The 18,978-nt window shown below is 31.4% G+C and overlaps 1 protein-coding gene across 1 annotated transcript in view; it reads right to left on the reverse strand.

The window, feature by feature from the left end:
- LOC107520916 (E3 ubiquitin-protein ligase FANCL-like) overlaps positions 1 to 18,978 on the reverse strand; it is a 54,302-nt gene that overhangs the window by 12,619 nt on the left and 22,705 nt on the right. The window contains exon 6 of the mRNA XM_016165167.2: positions 11,416 to 11,484. Coding sequence (XP_016020653.1) covers positions 11,416 to 11,484 — 69 coding nt within the window. The remainder of the gene's footprint in view (positions 1 to 11,415; positions 11,485 to 18,978) is intronic.

Genomic DNA, 18,978 nt, shown 5'->3' on the forward strand with positions numbered 1-18,978 from the left:
AAATATTCAGTTCATTTGATCTTATTTGCAAGCTTCACTGATGTTCTCAACTCCTTTTGTAGGTACCTCTATAACTTAACCTATTTTAATCAAATGCTATTCTGTTAAGCAATCTATATGGAATATTTCGCCTCTTATACTTATGTTTATTTTCACTATAACTGACTACTAATGATTTAAAACATTTACCATTATTTAAGTCATGTGAAAAGTGTATCTCGTCACAACGTCGAATGAAACATTCGTTTCATGTGTAGTCATTACAGAATTGTGGTAACTCTATTTTAAAGAAGATTAAAGAAAGAAACATCTGTCAAGTTTATGTTGAAAATAAAGAAGCATTCTCAATTTGGTCCTTAGCTATCCTATACTGCAGACCATTAAAAATAATAATACTAATCAAAATGAAGCCAATCGTGAAAAGATTCTGGGTAGATGATTAAGTAGGAAGCACCAGGAATCATACCTACACAACTGCACTGATAGAATCAGCATGATGTACCTACTTCAGAACGCTGCAGTCTTACTGAAGGCTTGTAACTTTGGTCTGTTTCAGTTATTAGCTTGGCAGGGCCTATCCACCATCCAGTCCCGAGACCCATGATAGGCAGCCCTGCACACACTCCAGAAGCAGCTTGCACACAGTCTGTAGGAACCAGGGTGGGCAAAAGGACAAGATCCTTGTCTTCCAATATTAGAAATCTGTGTTCTGATCTTTGATTATTGCTTCTGATTTCAGAGGGGCAAAGAGATTGTTGCCCACTGTTGCAATCCCCTATCCCCACCTGAAATGACTTCCAGGGTATTTAAAGAGCCTACGCTCTTTTATTTATCCCCTTTATTATTCTCTTTTTCTCTCTTTTGGGAGCCGAATATTAACGAGAACATTAAAAAACAACTGCACATATAGGGAAAATTTGGAAGTCACTGTGTGTGCCCATGGAAAGGTGTAGGCTCAGAAAAAAACCATGATGACCTTAATCTTACATCTCAGGCTGATGCTTGGCACAGAAAGTCTACAATAATAATAAAATAAATAAAAGACAGGAGAGTTTGTCTTTCCTCTCTGGGGAAAGGAGAGAATCTAATTTGTAGAATAATTTACTATATTACTAGATTAAAATTTCCAGTTTTCAACAACAAAAAAAATCACAGCCATATAAAAGGAAAGTGTGGCCCTGACTCAATGAAAAAAAAAATAAATAAACAGAAACTGTCCCTAAAAAACACTTGATAGTGAATCTAACAGAATTTAAAACAGCTATCTTACGTATGCTTAAAAAATTAAAGATGCGAAAAAAGTCAAGAAAATGGTGTATGAACAAAATGAAAATATCAATAAAGAGAAAGAAAACCTAAAAAGATTCCAAAATAATTTTGGAGCTGCAAAGTACAATAATAGAACTGAAATTTTCACTAAAGGAATTCAAAGGCATATTTGAGCAGGCAAAAGATAGAATCTGCAAACTTGGAGATGGGACAATGGAAATTACCAAGTCTGAGGAACAGAAAGAAAAAAAATTGAAAAAAGGTGAACAAAGCCTAAGGAACCAATGGAGTACTGTCAAGAGAACTAACCAATGCATTGTGGAGTCCAAGAAGAGAAACTGGCAGAGAAAATAGTTGGAAAAAAAAAAACTGAAAAATTCCCAAATTTGATTAAACACATGAGTGTTAACATCCAAGAAGCTCACTGAACTCAAAGTAAATTGAATTCAAAGAGAAACACTAAGACAAATTATAATCAAACTTTTAAAAGACAAAGACAAAGAGAGAATCTTGAAAGCAGCAAGTGACTCATCACATACAAGGGATCCTCAGTAAGACTACCAGCAGATTTCTCATCAGAACCTGAAAGCCACAAGGCAGCAGCTGATATATTCAAAGTACTAAAAGAAAAAAAAAGAACTTGTCAACTAAGAATCCTGTATCTGGCAAAACTGTCCTTCATCAGTGAGGGAGAAATCTAAATAAAATAATTCATTACTATTACATCCACCCTGTAAGAAATTGGAGTCTTGCTGGCTGAAATGAAAGGACACTAGACAGACACTTGAAGCCCTATGAAGATATAAAGATCTCAGTAAAAGTAAACACACAGCTAATTATTAAAACTATTATTATCTTAACGATGGTTTTTAATTCTACTTTTCTCTTCATAACTTAAAAGATTAAAAGCTAGAATTACTGTAACTTTGGTATGAAACTCCACATTTTGTTTTCTACATGATTTAAGAGACTAATATATTTTCAAAACAGACATTAGTCTAAAAGCTAGTACTATCCTAACTTTGGTTTGTAACTTCACTTTTTGAGACATAATTTCAAAGACGTATGCAATTAAAGGAATTTATTAGCTAATGGTTTAAGACACGTAATGTATGAAAATGTAATTGGGTGACATCAACAGGTTAAAAGAGTAGGTATAGAGCTGTAAAGGACCAGAGTTTGTATGTTTTTGGAGTTAATATGGTATAAATTCAAATTAGAGTGTTATAACTTTAGGATATTAAATGTAATCCCCATCATAACCACAGATTTTTGACAGAGGTGCCAAGACCATTTGGTGGGGATAGGACAGTTTTTAACAAATGGTTCAAGACAAACTGAATATCCGCATGCAAAAGAATGATGTTGGAACCTTCCCTAACACCAAATAAAAAAGTAATTTAAAATGAATCAGACTTATAGAAGAGCTGAAAGTATAATACTCTTAGAAAATATTGGGCAAAAGTTTCACAACATTGGATTTGGCAATGAATCGCTTCTCAGCCTTTTGGCTAAGATCAGTAGATTTGGCAATGATTTACTGGATATGACAACAAAACACAGTCAAGAATAAAAAAATACATAAATTGGATTTTACGAAAATTTAAAAATTTTGTTGCATCAAAAGACAATATCAACAGAGTAAAAAGACAGCCCATAGAATGGGAGCAAATATTTAAAATCATATATCTGATAAAGAATTAACATTCAGAATATGCAGAGAATTCTTAAAATTCAACAACTAACAAACAAACAACCTAATTCAAACATGGGCAAAGAAACTCAACAGACATTTCTCCAAAAAGATACACAAATGACCAATAAGTATATCAAAGATCCTCAACATCACTTAGGGAAATATAAATCAAAATTACGATACCACATCATATCCTAGAGTTAGAATAACTACTATTAACAAAACAGCTTACCCAGAAAACGTGCTTAAGCACATTGAGTTAGAGTATGTGCCTCTTCTACCTTATCAAAATGGTTCGTCATATCATTTGACACATTTTACAGAAATTATCTTTTAAAATCTCTCGCTCCTTATCAGACTTAAGTTAGTTACTCCTGAAAGCCTATCCTAGAGGATTGGAACCTGTCTAATTCACTGTAACATCCTCAGAATCTACCTCAGTGCTCCTCAGTTAACGATAAATGTCTGTTGCATTTAATTTTTTTCCTATTGAAAACTATCATGTCTTGCTTTTGTTTATGTACTTTTAGAAGATAACTATTAAGAGAAGACAGACTTGACATAACAGCTATGCAATTCTATCTAATAAAGCACTAAAAATAGGATATAACTTCCCTGGTAGACCTTTGTCAGTTCTCTACCTTACCTACATTCTATGACTATCCAGAGCACCCCGAACTTCCCACACTAATCCCCTCTAAATTACACAAGTGGGCAGGGAAAATAAATCAGAGGATTTCTTTTGTCACTTGCCTCTACTTGGAAACGCAAAACACCATTCACATTTAGCATACATATTTAAAATTTCAATACTTCTAGCACCCCAATGGTGAAAGCTATGAAAAAAAAAATAACATTATGTTCACAATTGGTTTATATATCAGAATTCAAATAAAGTAAAAACTACCCATTTAAAATTATATAAAAAGAGGGTTAAAGCTACCAGATATGGCAGGTGGATTAAATACACAAATCTAATTTCACTCCTTCACCAAAACTTAATACAACTATGTTGTTGTTGTTTTTCTTTAAAATATAATCTCACAAAAGCAGGGTGAATTGGAAAGGCAACAAAATCAAAAACTTGGAAGCAGGAGAACTCTATGAGCATAGATGGAACACTCTTGGAAATATTAAGAAATGAAATCCGGCAAGATTAGATAGATTAGATAGATTAGATAGATTGATAGATAGATAGATAGATAGATAGATAGATAGATTGACTGACTGACTGACAAATCGATCTTAATTATTCAATTCATTGATAGACAGCTATAAAATACACCACGAGCAAACTGGGTTTATTTCAAGAATGCAAAATTGGTTTAACATTAGAAAATCAAACAATATAATTTACCACATTAACTAACTAAAGGAGAAAAACCATTTGATTACCTTAAAATAGAGAATATGTTTGATAAAATTCAATTTTCATTTATAACAAACTCTTAGCAAACTAGAAATAGAAATGAATTCCATTAATCATTGATAAAGAATTTCAGTATGAGAAATATATAACAAAAATCTAACTGAAATCCAATGATGAAAACAAAGTTTTTTCCTTTACGATCAGGAACAAGACAAGAATGACTGTGTATGTTATTTATATTCCACGTTGTATTGAAGACCTGAGCCACACCAGTAGGGTGAAAACAAAAGAAAGGTATAAAAAATGGGAAAGGAGGAAATAAAACTATCATTTACAAACGATGTAATTATTATGTTCATCAAAAATCCAAATGAATCTGTTGATAAATTATTAGATAAAAGTTTAATGAGGCCAATGGATGGAATACAATAAATTTTTGTATATATCTGATACAAACAACAGAACTTGGAGGAAAAAAAAGATCAACTACTATATACAACTAAAATGTTCAAAATTAAAAAGTCTGAAAATGCCAAGTGATAGCTAGAATATTATTTACTACCTCTCAGCTCCAAATCTGCCCTCATTACTGGCTCTGTGGTAACTGAGGTTTATCCTATAAGCATTTCTTTTACAGCTGTGTGATGTTCAGTCCTATGAGGAGAGGATGCCACAGGGTTAACTGCTTACTAACGCAAGCTGCAGTTTCCTGTCTACCCACCTTGGTCCACTTGTACCTAAGAGGAGTGTCTTCAGCTTACTCAGTGACTGCCAAGCAGAAGGCTAGAAGAGTCTTCTCCAAGAAATCTGACCAATCCTTCAACCACTGAAAAAGACCTAAAACTACTGGCATTTGGGGTTCCTCACTATGAGACCCACTCAGATGACTCTATAATGAAGTTCACAGTTGACAAACCCCATTCATGCACTCAGTTTCCAAATTGCTTTTTATATCTTACTTTTATTTATGAGCAGATAATCAAAGATTATAAACCTAGGAAAAAAGGAACTCAAGAAAATAGAAACTATACAGGGGGAAAAAGACAAAATTATTAATATCTCTAGAGACAAACATATATCTATAAGCTCTTAGAAATCAAATGATGGCAGAAGTGTAAAAAGCTCACCAGGAAGGTTTTTAGGTAAAGCTGATAACATTTGCCAGAAAGTAAAGGTAATAGAAAATCCAATGTAGATGGTGAAGAATAGATTTAGACAACTAATGCAAAATTGGGGGTTGAATGAGTTTTGAACACCTAGAAAACTAAGGAAATGAAAAGTAAGACAATCATAAACTCTAGGAATAACTAAAACCAGAAGAAAAAAATAACTACATGGCTTATCTTTGCATAGTGTGAGAGTGAATGAGTGAGTGTGAGAGAGTGTGTGTGTCTCTCCACTGACATAAACAAAATTACAATATAACTATTTGGGGAGAACAGGAAGATAGGAAATATGCATGTGTCTGAAGCGGGGCACGTGTGGAGTGGGGATGAACAGAGCAAACTCCTCATTATATACATTGGGAAGTTAATAGAAAATGCCTAAAGCAAACAAAAGGAGTATGAATATAAAGCCACAAACAAAAGGTAGTATAACAACAAGAACATGTAATAATGTAAATTGTATTATAACACCAGAGGGATCAGCTAACAATTAAAAGTAGTTGACCCTGGGGAAGGAGAAAAAGATGGGAAGGAGACTAGGAAATGCTGTTTTGTCTTATAAAAAAAAAAAGAGAGAAAAACTAGAAAATGCTGTTTTGTCTTTAAAATAAATAAATAAACAACTTATAAACCTAACTCTTTATATATAACTTTAATGAAAGTTAAAACTTTTAAAGAAAATTAACAGCTTGTCCATATTTGATGATAAAGTAGAAAATATAATACAAAAAGGTCACATTCATAACTGCAACAAAAACTTTAAAATATTTAGAGATGAATTCAACAAAAATATGCAACATGTGGATTAAGAAGCCTAACTGAAGGACTTAAATAAATTTAAAGATAACCAGTTCCTAGATTGTAAACATACCGGTTCTTAACATAAACCCAATTGTAACTAAAAGCATAAATGATTCTAAGAACTACCTGGAATAATAAATGCACAGCATTATCAATGTTTTAAAAAATGAAATATTGTGGTAAGTGATGAACATAATTTCAAAACTCGCATTAATCGGTGAGATCCCAATACTAATAAAGGCATTAAAGGGGATTTTATATTTTCTAAATTTTGCTGGGTTTTCTCTCATCAATGTAGGGTACTTAAAAATATGTTATTAAAAAAGAAAAAAAGGCAAGTAATATGTTACTGAGTCCAGTAGACCACATTGCTAACTTTTTCTACCATATCACATAAACTCAATAATGAATTAAATTTCTTTGTTTTGATCTCTTTGATGTCTTTTTATCCATATCATTGTGGCAACAGTAAGATTACCAAGAAGGTAAAAGCATATTTAATTAACAGATTTAAGAGTGAACAAAAATACAGTACTATGAGTTCTCCAGTAAAGACAGCAAAGAGAAAAATTAAAAGAAAGACAATCCAGGAGGTCAGAAAAGAACTTCCACAAGACTCTTACAGTAGATATTGGGGGGATTTTCCTCCGACACTGTCTTAAACCAAATTTTTCTTAACATCTCTGTGAAAGAGAAAAAGTTCATTATTTTCATACGAACTGAGGTAAATGGCAGTCATGACTTGTTTGAAATTATACAGTTAAGTCAATGGCTGAACTGTGAACAGAACCTAGGATACCCTAAAGCTAGGATGCTGCTCTAACAGAGTGTGTTCCCCGCTATGTAATAGGACTGTTTCCTTTAATTACAAATTCTTCATTCACCATCAGATTATCAGCCAGAGGCTGTATCATTAGTTTTGCTCTTCTTGCATTCATGGCATTATTCCAAGAATCTGAGATTTCATGATAAAAAATATAAAGACTACTGTTTACTGTTATCATACCAAATTTGAAAATCCCAACTGCCCTGGCAAGGATACTGCACCAAGCCTGCACTTAATGGCACATTTCTAGGTAGAACTGCAATTAAAAGATCCATTTTGAGTTGGTTAGTGACCTAAAGAAAAGGAAAATGAATTTTGTTTTTATATAATCACTAATATCGGTGCATTTAAAATCTTACGTTAAGGCATTCCATGGTCTCATTAGTCAACAATATTCACATATATGACTAGTATGTACAAGTCCAAATGGAAGCAGATTGTTAAAGATAAATTTTAGAGCACTGTGATGTTGGGAAGTAGAATAAGAAAAACCATGACATGCCCTTACATTCTATACTAAAATCTATATGGGAAAATGTATTGGGCAAACAAAGTAAATTTCTGAAGAGGTGTACAGTCACTTGTCTTTGAGAAGCACTTTGTGTTTCTTTGGCACATATCACAGCAGCAGTAGTAGCAGCAGCCTTGCCCTTGCTGCTGATTTCTTACTACTCTAAATGTCTCCTCTGAGCCAGAATACACTGGCTGTTGCTGATCATGCTGTGAGACACCTGCACTGGCTACTAGGCTTGTCATGACGCACAAAACCCTACCATCTTCAGCTTGACATTGTGCAAGTTATAATTATTCATCCAAATGAATATGTCAGAGCAGCAGCAGCAGACCTCTCATCAGAGCAAAAGAAAAATACATCAAAACATTATCAACCCAGCAGGAAGACAGGGACCATAAGGAAAATTACCCATTTTTAATATGGATGCCACAAAGCCGTGTCTATTATTTTACAAAAAAAGAAAGAAAAATAAAGATCTTCCGAGTTTAAAGTCCAGAAACACTGAATCCAAAGAGGAAATGTACAAAAGCAGACGAGAAATTTTATTTTTTTAAAAAATCAATTATCTAAAACCTATTCACCGTCTCTTAAGTATAAATTTGCTTTTAGACTATAAGAATAACATTTACTTAAGAACCACAATTGTTTAAAAATGGTTACAAAAGAAAAAAATAACTCCCACAAGAATTGTTTCCAACGAGTCAATGAAAAAAGATCAAAAACAGCAAAGAAGTCTAATTTTGCTTCTTACTTCAAAACACAAACTAATATTGCCAACACTCTTATGTCTAAAAGACTCAAGATCACATCGCTGGTAACATCACCAAAAAGCTTATACTGTACAGCTAGACTTTAAAAGAATAGGTAAATATCTTTTGAAAATTTTCTAAAGTTTAATGGCATGTGTAAAAAATTAAAATCATCCCTAGATCTCCACAAATGAAGACAACACATCCAAATTCTATGAGCATATGTAAAATAGGCAAGTATAAATATGGACTCCTATCTCATACATAAATACTTAAATAACTCTTAGAACTATAGACGAATACAAGATATGAGATTTTTTCCATTCAAGATATAAAAGCAGAAATCACAAGAGACTGATAAATGTGATCACACTGAAAGTTAAACTTTTGATCAACAAAAAAACATCATATACAAAGTTAAAAAAACATGCCACAGGGAGAAGATACTTAAATCCAAAAATAATCAACAAAGAATTAGTATCCACAATATGTGAGGAATGCTTATAAGAAGAAAATTCAGGTAGGTAAAGACTGTAAACAATAATAATGATTGTCAATCCTTGATAAGAATTAAGATTAGACTAAAATCAGACTAAAATTAGAAAGATACTTGAGAAAGCAGGAATTACTATGCATTGCTAGGCATGAGTATAAATTTATACAAGGGAAGGCAACTGGCAGTGTTTAGTAAACTCAAAGAGGTGCTTCTCCCTACAACGCAGCATTTTTACTTCTAGGCATAATCTACATCAAAAGTCTCATGTGTGTATTTAAAAAATTATATGTGCGTGTGTGTGTGTGTGTGTGTGTGTGTGTAAATATATGTAAAGATGTTTGCTGTAGCAAGATAGTAAAAAATTGTGAACAACATTGTCAGTCAGGTAACAGATAAATTAACTTTCAGATTCATATAATGGGATGATATTATAAAGCATTTAAACTAAATGTACTACACATGTAAAGATCATTGATAAATCTCACAATGTTGTATTTAAAAAGTCAGACTGCAAATGCTACAGAATATGGAACAAATGCAGCAAAAAATATGCACAGATAGCATACACATTAATTTCGGGGAAGAGGTTACCTCGAGAAAGGAAGAGAGGGAAAGAGGAAAAGCGACAGGGAAAAGAGGGGTAAGTCTTAGTTGCTCCAAGAACATTTTATTCCCGAGACGGAAATACGTATCTGAAGCAAATGTGACAAAATATTAACATCTGTCAAATTTGAGTTGTGGATAAAAAGTTGTACAAATTTTTATCTGCACTTTGCTAAGAATTTTAGTATATTCTATAATTTAAAAAATAGTTTGCAACATTCCAGTTACTACTAATTAATTCTATTCTCTTGGCACTAGTACAACAGGAAACTTATTGTGTGACCCAATTAAATCTAAAACTTGAATTTGAATTAGTATTATAAACACTTATTCCATGCTTATATATGCAAGGCACTCGAGCTAGTATTAAGTAGGTATACAAAATTTAAAGAGAATTGGCTTCGAAGATTTTCCAGTCTAGCAGCGTCACAAACTAATTTTGCTAAATGGCAAGAATAAGGTAAGTACATCTTTCTGTGGAGATGGAAACTTTTTTCACAGATTAAAGTCTGAGGGAAACTTATATGGTTATCTACATTTTAAAAAAAACTAAGAAACTCATCAAAAATATATTCTTCAACTTTGGATTTTGATAAATGCTAAAGTATAATTTAGAAATAGCATATATGGAAAGAGTAGTGCATCTGAGGCAAAATGTCATCTCATGATCCCACATAAAACACAGATAAAACTTATAGAGCCAAATAGACAATGTATATTAAAAAACAAGGTATACCATTTACATGTAACTCCAATTCTTTGTTTAAAAAAGTCAACGCAGTACTTCTTATTTATAACATATAACAAAATGACAGAAACAAATCACTGGGTTTTTCCTTTCCTTTCTTTTGCTGTTTCTTCAATTTCCATTGGAAGAAGGAAGACTTTTTTATTTTTAAAGAAAATGAGAAAAGTAATTTTTGAATATATAGGTATGGTTAAAATGACATTTGAATCTTCACAAGACTAATCCTGTTAGGCATTTTGTTTGTTTTTACTGTTTATATAAGACAATTACTTTATATATTTAAAATATATGTAAGTATAATGTAAGTATAAATTTAAAATGTAAGTATAAATTTTTAATTGAATGTATCAAAATTTGATAACAAAAATATAGGTAGCCTCTATTCAGAAACTATTAGTAAAATGTCACTAGGATTTTTTCTTCGCATAAGAATAGACATGTTCTCACCATTTGCTATCAATTGGCACAATTTACTTAGTGAGAAGACCATGACCATTATGATTAGATTACTCTTTGAACCTAAAGACCATTCTGCCAGCTTTTTAGAAACTGCACACATAGAACGTTGATGATGGTACTACTGATAATCATACCACCTTAAACTACATGTTACAGTTTACAATGAATGCACTTCTAAATACATTATCTTGTTAAATAGCATCAATGTACTGAGAAACTCAATTGACAGGAGCATCAGAAAGAATCTCCTATATTCTATATTCAAAGTATGATGTTTCAAGGTATATACAAAAAGAAAACAGTCTAAGTTCAAGGATGAACAAAGGACATTTTAAAACAATAAAAACTGAGTTGAAATGGTAAGGTTTTTATTATCGGTCGCAATTCTTTCTCCTCTGAAAATGATTCTGATATTGTCACCAGTGTTTAAAGTTTTAGCGATCTGAAAAACTTCACCCAATTTTCCACTTACTGCTCACTTCCCTATAAAGCATAAAGATCTAAAAGCTGGACGGTGTGTTTATGTGTGTGTGCACATGTGCATCCATGTGCGCGTTCACAGAGAAAATGAACATTACTAGAAAATATAAAAGAAGTACATTTATTATAAATAAATGCTTAAAGAAAAAATTTTTTTTAATGTATATAACCTATAATGACCACCTTACGGATATACGGAATATGTTTTTTAACTACTGAAAATAAATTTTAGAATGTACCTGTGGTGTCCAGGAAACAGGAAATGAAACAGGAAAATCCACAAAACAATCTGGTGATTCTGCGGGATACTATGGAAAAGCACAAAATTAGGTCATTTTTGCTTCTATGTCACAATTTCACGAGAGATTTTTTGAAAAAAAAAAAAAACAATATATTAGGAAAAGTGTTATAAGTGCAAATGTATTATAAATATTTTGATTCTATTATAGAGATGTCGAGAACTGATTAATAGTCAAGTTATGCTCAGGAGGTACAAAGTTTAGTGACTTGGAGGTAACAAAGCAATCAGTTTTGAGTAAAGAATAATGAATTAAGTCACTGTTAGGTCAGCTGCTAACGTGATCTGAGGAGTAAATCACACTGGATTTCAATTTCCTCTTCTGTTTTTCCTGTTGTCCTTTTCATTTTTATTGGATCTCAGTTTCTTTATCTTTAAAATGAGAGCTCAAACTAGTTATTAGTTTCCTTTACTATTTAAAGAAGCAGTATCTTTTAAAAACAATCAAGAAATGCACAAAAATATGAACAACTATGAACTTAAAAAGTATTTTCCACAATTAAGCAATTTCTATCCACATGAAGATTAATTTTTAAAAAATGCCTCTGGCTTATTAAGGAAAACTGAAAGTAGTACTTTTAAGCAATAAAAACTTTTTCATGATTAACAAAAAATTAATTCTTCGACAGTTTTACAAAAAGTGATAGTCATAAGGACAAATCAAGTTTTGAAGTTAACAAAATGTTTTTAAAATCAATTTTGTTATTAGACATAACATTACATGATTCTCTAAAATTCAATTCTAGATTTTTCAAAGTCACGTGTAACTAAAAAATATTCATTATTTTCCATTAAAAAACTAAATTGGAAAATTGTTTTAGTAAAACTTCTTTCATTTGACAATGTTTAAAATAAGTTTTAGACTTTCACTTTTTCCAGCTTATTTTTCACTATTTTGCTAAATAAGCAAAAGAAGACAAAAATTATCACTATAGAACTTAACAAACATCACTTCATCTGAAGTCAATGCTTTGAAAAGAATTAACATTTAATTCTAATGATCAGTTAGCTAAAAACAAATTTAACATACGGTCTGACTTAATGGATTCTATGTAGAACTGATAACAAAGGTGAGTATATAGGAAACGATATAAAAATATAACAATGCTCTCATTTGGAGAAAAGAAGGTCTGGTTGAAATTAAGGAGGGAGCTCTATTTTAGACAAATAAAATATCAGATAATACATGTAAGAGTATAACTGCAATAATCACTGGAAAAACAATTTGTATGCCATTTTTACAAGTCGTGATTATGTCAAAGTAAATGCAGGCAAACACTTTAGCTTTCTCTGGTTTTCAGCTCTAACTAATTTTTATGACCTTAGAGAAGGCAGTAAACTTCTCTGGCTGTTTTGTATGTAAAAATGATGAAATTCAACCAAAAGTGTTATAAAATCTCTTTTTTAAAATGTTAACATTGTATAAAACTATAAAGGTACACTTGAAAACTCCATGGACAAAAATTAAATAGTTTGCTTTGAGTTACTGCTATTTATCTCCTACTGATGCTGACAATGAACAGTATCAACTCTCTAACTTAAACAAATCATCAATTTGAGTAAAAGTGTGTACTTAATGAAATATGTATGGTATTTAGAATAGATAAACCAAGTAACTATGACTTTAGAAGTCATTAAATACATACAGCTCATTATGTTAAAAGAGAATATGATCCTATACTTAAGTAGGACTCAGAACAGTAAATGGTATGAATGTAATGACAGAGAGATCTATTAAGAGTTGAATACAAAAGCAGGTTATAATACATATAATATGATCCAACATACATAAATGTGAGCTAGTTTCTGAGATGACTGCTATATTTCAAATATATTTTGTGTAATTATACAAACACACAAATATAAATTAGACTAATCTATGTGTAGGTGGCTTTACTGTACATATAAGTTAAATGCATACATGTAGTTATGTGTTAATTATATTTACATTTAATATCAATTTTATTTATATAATCGACTTTATATAGTTACATAAAACCTAAAAACACAAATTTACATATTTGTGGATGATTTAACATGAGTTATGGATTAGATATTCATTTTCAGAATCACTTGTACTAACTACAATATAGATGACTAAATATGATGTTGTAAAATAACAACCATAATTCAGATAGTTTTCAGTAGTAAGTAGGTATAGGTGTATATAAAACTACCAGAAATTAATTGCCAAAAGTTATACTTTAGAAGTATAACTGACAACAAAAGCTCCATATGAAGGAATATTAATTGAAAAATAAATAATTATTTTTAATTAAAAGTTTTTTAAAACTTACTTGAAACAATTCAAAGAATACAATATAAAATTATAAAAGTATATATTTTTGCTATATGCAATATATTCAGACTTTAAAGTATACTGTTCTAAGAAAAATTTTAACCAAAACTGTTCTGTGATTGGATCATCTAAGTAGTATGGCTCCCCACAAGTGAATACATACAAATGCAGATCACAAAAGGCTGCTAGAGACAGAGTGCCCAGCCTCTGATACATGTCTGTGATTTGTTTTTCTAGTAGTTATGATCTTGGCCAAAGCTGAGGAAACCTTCAGCTACTTTTTTCAAGAAAAGAATAATTCCAACCCACTGTTCAGGATGTATTGTAAGTATTGCACAAAAATATACCTATAAAAACAACACAATTCAACCATTTTCCTTATTATGTTTCTTTTTAAATTATTTTTAATAGGGAGAGTACAGTCAAAATTACTATTGTTTTCTTTGTAGGTTTTGGAAACAGTGAGGGGGAGTGGTAGAATTAAAAATGTGTATTCAAGAATAAGAATAATAAAACTAATGCATTTCTTTACTATATATTAAAAAATATCTCGAAGAGGGTTTGTGTACTTACAAAAATAAGCCAGTCTTAAGGTTTGTGTATTTACAAAAAGAAGCCCGCTTTAAGATTTATTTAAAAAATCAGCTTGACTCTTTAAAATTTAGTTTGGATTAAGATTTTATATTATGTACTCTTAATATACAGTTTCAGCTATTACTATTTTTTATTGATAATCCCATACCCAAATATTCCTAGAAAAGACATTGCCACATATAAAAGACAACTATGGTCTCTATGAAAACTGATATAAATAGATAATTAAAGACTACCAAATCATACCAACATAAGATTCATTCAGGTCCACCCTGTCATTTTTTTTTTAAACAATTCTTTTCTTCCTAATTCCTTCCTAACTCAAATAAAGCTTTCTCTCTTGCCAGGGCATCCATAATAGTGCTTTGCAGCTAGGGATGCTGCAAAACCTGACACTTAAACATATTCTCAAGAGAAATATTAAAAGTGTCACCTCATCTACCTTGTGGAGGCATAAGAAAAAGCAAACAGACTAGAGGCTACAACCTCACTCTCAATACTACCAATAACACCATTAACTGGAATTAATAATAAAATCTTGTAGGTATAGATATAGGCAGTGCAGACTTAAAGCATTATCTCTTAAGTAGAAAAGCTCGCAAATATTAGGTTGTTTTTTAAAAAAAAACCTGAATCAATACAGGATGCATTTAAAATCTTTCATTTTGGTCTTCATAGCAGCAAAGCAACTTTTACCAATGTACAAATTATAAACAAAAAGCTTTGAAGGAAATGACAGAACCCTTGCCACTGGCAGTATGTGACCTTTGAAAGGATAAAGGCAGTTTTCTCCACGATCTTAAAAAAAAGCACACCTTTAAAAAATAAAAGAGGAAATAAAAATTTTTTTCATTTTAACAAAAAATATCCATGTAACTTCTTTTACAAATAAGATTTCTGTCCTGCTAATTTTTTTAACACATCACATATGAGTCTTAAAATTTTACCTAAACATTCGGTGTGTGAGAAAGAATGAGTCATTTCTCAACTTGTCTGAGATAGAGGCACTATAAGATATCAACTTTTCTGTGTCACCTAGTAGCACAGCTTTATATATTAATTCTCTCTCATGGAAAGCTTAAATGCCAGACACATTTTTAAAAAGGACAAACACAATTGATCTTTTCATCACTACAATCTTCTGAAATAGAGTTGATTGATGACTCCTGGGAACAATAAAAAAAAAAGATGTCCTGGTTTTCTCAAATTCTAATGTTTCCCTAGTGATTACTAAATAAATGATTAATATGTTGCACTTAGTTATTCTACTTATTTCTCAAAATTAACAATCTAGAACTAAAAAATAAAAACGAAACAGCTATGTCTTGTGCCAATAAATTAGTGAGTAGTTATAGATCACTAGCCTGTTAAGGACTCTATAAATAGAGGCACAATATTTGCAAATTCTTAAAATAACAGAAGCAAAAAAAATTTCAGTCAAAACAAACAAATAAAAAGTATGCATAGATGTGCATCTGTGTTTGGGGGTAAGGGTGGGGTCAGAAATAAGAACTACAAAGGTAATTTATAGTAGAAGTCGAAGACAAAAAAACCTTCAGCAAAACGTTACTTGAGACAGTGGAAACTTCCAACTTTTCTATATAGAATGTCACAAAAATGACATTTTGGTACCTAAAGGATGTCAAACATCCTATTTGCAATACTTCTTTATAACGAAGTCTATCTTTTGATCAAATTTGAACTAAAATAGTGACAAGAAATTACATTTAGGCTTTTGGAAACCTGGTGAATAAATTCTTTGAGGCTTTCCAAAATATATAATGTGTGTGTATATATTTTAGAAGCAACTAGCACTTCTTTACACTGAAAACATTCACAGAGGTCATTTGCAGAGTATTTCCTGACCACAGTTAACAGTTAAACAAAGCACATACCTTAGCCTTCAATTTAAGAGTGATTAAATGCTCTCTACCAGAAGCATCTTCAGCTTTTAACTTGATGGTATTGAAGCAAGTATCCACATATACAAGTCTAGTGAGTGGAAGAAAATAAAAAATGGTCACACTGGGGGAGGGCAGGACTGCAGAAGGAGGGTGGTTGGAGGATGGTAGAATTCGAAATGAAAATATTTACTATATTCCTATTAAACCATTACAAAAATTAATCAGAGGGATGTCTGCACGCCAGCCCTTTATGCTGCTATAGATTTACTGCCATTAATACACCAGCCTAGTGCTTAATGCAGTCACAGATCTCTGGATTATTTACAATGTGTGTCAAGGCTCATGCTGTGGTCAGTGAGCACTATGTCTCGGTTTTTCATCACCAGAACCTTTGGCATACACAGCATGTTCCTGTCAGCCTCTACTTATGTACACATTAAACTTCCTGTCAAACTCTTTGATCCATTTCTGTAGTTTCATACAGTATGAGGCTTTTATGCTTCCTTTATGTTTTTCTCCTCAATGAACTTTTCCTTTATTATCAATGTTACTGTACAAAAATCTGGCTGATATTAGTTTATATACTCAAATTGATCCTGCAAGGAAAATGCTGTATAAGCACAGGTACAGTCTGGTCTCCTAACAATAAATTTTCTTTTTGTGCGTTATATAGCTTCTGACACTTAACCTGGGCATGTATTCAAGATGACTAATATTTTAAACATATAGCACAAGCACAACTGTTTTAGCTTTAAGTCACTCTAAATGCATGAATTTTCTACAATGGAAACCAATACCCTTTGAAATATATCATTCTGTAAAACTATGGTCCCTTGAGTAGCATAAGCAACTGCCAAAAATGTTCAAATTTAGTAGTGTATTTACTAGTGAACTGGGTGTTGTGGATATTTCTTGACATTTTTACAATACTATTCTCTTGTAAAGATAAAAAGTAGCCTAAGAGTATTGCACAACTTATCACCCAGACTGATGGTAAGACCCATTAGGGTTCAGAACAAACATTAGCCTCCTAACCAAGGAACATTTTTTTTACATCACTGTATGCGGTTTGGTCACTGGCCAGATATAATGGTAAAATGGGTCAATTTCAAGAAATGCTGGGCTATAAAGTTGGAGAACACTATAATGAAAAATAGATCTAAATCTGAAGACACACATCTTTAATAACAGACTAAAAGATAAAACAATCTTTATTAACAGAAGAAAGTTTTATCATAATCTAAAAAATGTCTAGGATGTTAGAAAACATGAAAGTAAAAATATTCTAGAAAAAATGTTATTTATATAAGAATATGATTTTATATATATGGTTAAACATTAATTTCTTTCAGCTATATCTGTAAACATCAGAAATCTCCCTCTCCCTCAAAAAAATTTAAAACATGAGACTATCACATGTTTTATCAATATAACTCTAAGGTTCAGATACATGGGCACCTGACACTGAAAACATCAAAAATCCAATTCAAGATGCTGAGATGAACACATGCATTTATATCCACTCTACACTAAAAAAAAAAAAAAAAAAAAAAAAAAAAAATTTAGAAGATGTAAACCACAAACCCATAGCTACAAAAAGAACAAGAAGGAATAGCATCAACTAAAGCTAATTTTCAAATTTTATAAAAATGAAAAGTGGTTAGAAAAGTACTAGCTGACAAAACACATCAGGAGAGAACAAAGGTTCTAGGAAAGAGAGACAGCTGGCAGAAAATGAAGGGGAGGGGAGGGAGGGAGAGGGGAAAAGAGGGAAAGGGAGGAAAGAAACGAAGAAACAAACAAAGAAAGAAGAATAGAGGGCATGACTAATAAATAAGGAGAAATTTTTTTAAAATACAAGAAATAAAAAAGGGAAAAGAAAATTTTAAATTATAAACAATGAAACTACATTAAAAATTGTGATTGCTCTACCATTAACTTTTTAGTGAAAAATATTTATGTAGTCATAAAAAAACTCAAACTGCTTACTAGTTATAATTTTTAAAGTAAAGCAATAGATAAAGCTAAAAGAGTTATAGAAACTAATGTAAATATATTTGACCATTGCAATTTGAAAGAGATGACAAAATTGAGATGAAGGGGAAAGATATGAGGGAAGATTAGAAATGCTAAAATCTATAACCGCTAATTTGAGAATAAGAGATATACATCTTTAATTGAAAGGATATGAAAGACATTTAAGAAATGTTAATCCTAATAAAAAATAAAAGAATAGTAAAAGGAGAGAGATGGAAGTATAGGAGCTAAATCTTATATTATAGTAATTAATCAGTATGTAATTCCTAAAACTGATAAATCAAGTAACACTGAATGTAGGCATACTGTTTAGAAATATGGAAGTTGCAAACATGAACATTCCACTATTTCTCTCAAAGAATGAAAATGGAAATGGTGTGGGAAAAGCCTGCACCTTTTCACTATGAGCCCTAAATAGTTATAAACATGAATATATACACGGAGCAAGAAGCAGTGGAGAGATGAAACAACTAATCCCCAAAAAGTACTTTTCATACTTCACATTGCTGCTCATCAAAATGTTCAAAATCATTACTGAACATCTTTAAAATAAGACAAAAGTTCTAGTCTTTTGTTTTCAATCACACAAACAAAAGATTATTATCTTTCCACAATTTAAGACACGAAAGTAATAATATTAGAGAAAGTGACATGCTCAAAATATGGCTTT

Source organism: Rousettus aegyptiacus, unplaced genomic scaffold (genome assembly GCF_014176215.1).
Source record: "Rousettus aegyptiacus isolate mRouAeg1 unplaced genomic scaffold, mRouAeg1.p scaffold_m13_p_7, whole genome shotgun sequence".
Lineage (NCBI taxonomy): Eukaryota > Metazoa > Chordata > Mammalia > Chiroptera > Pteropodidae > Rousettus > Rousettus aegyptiacus.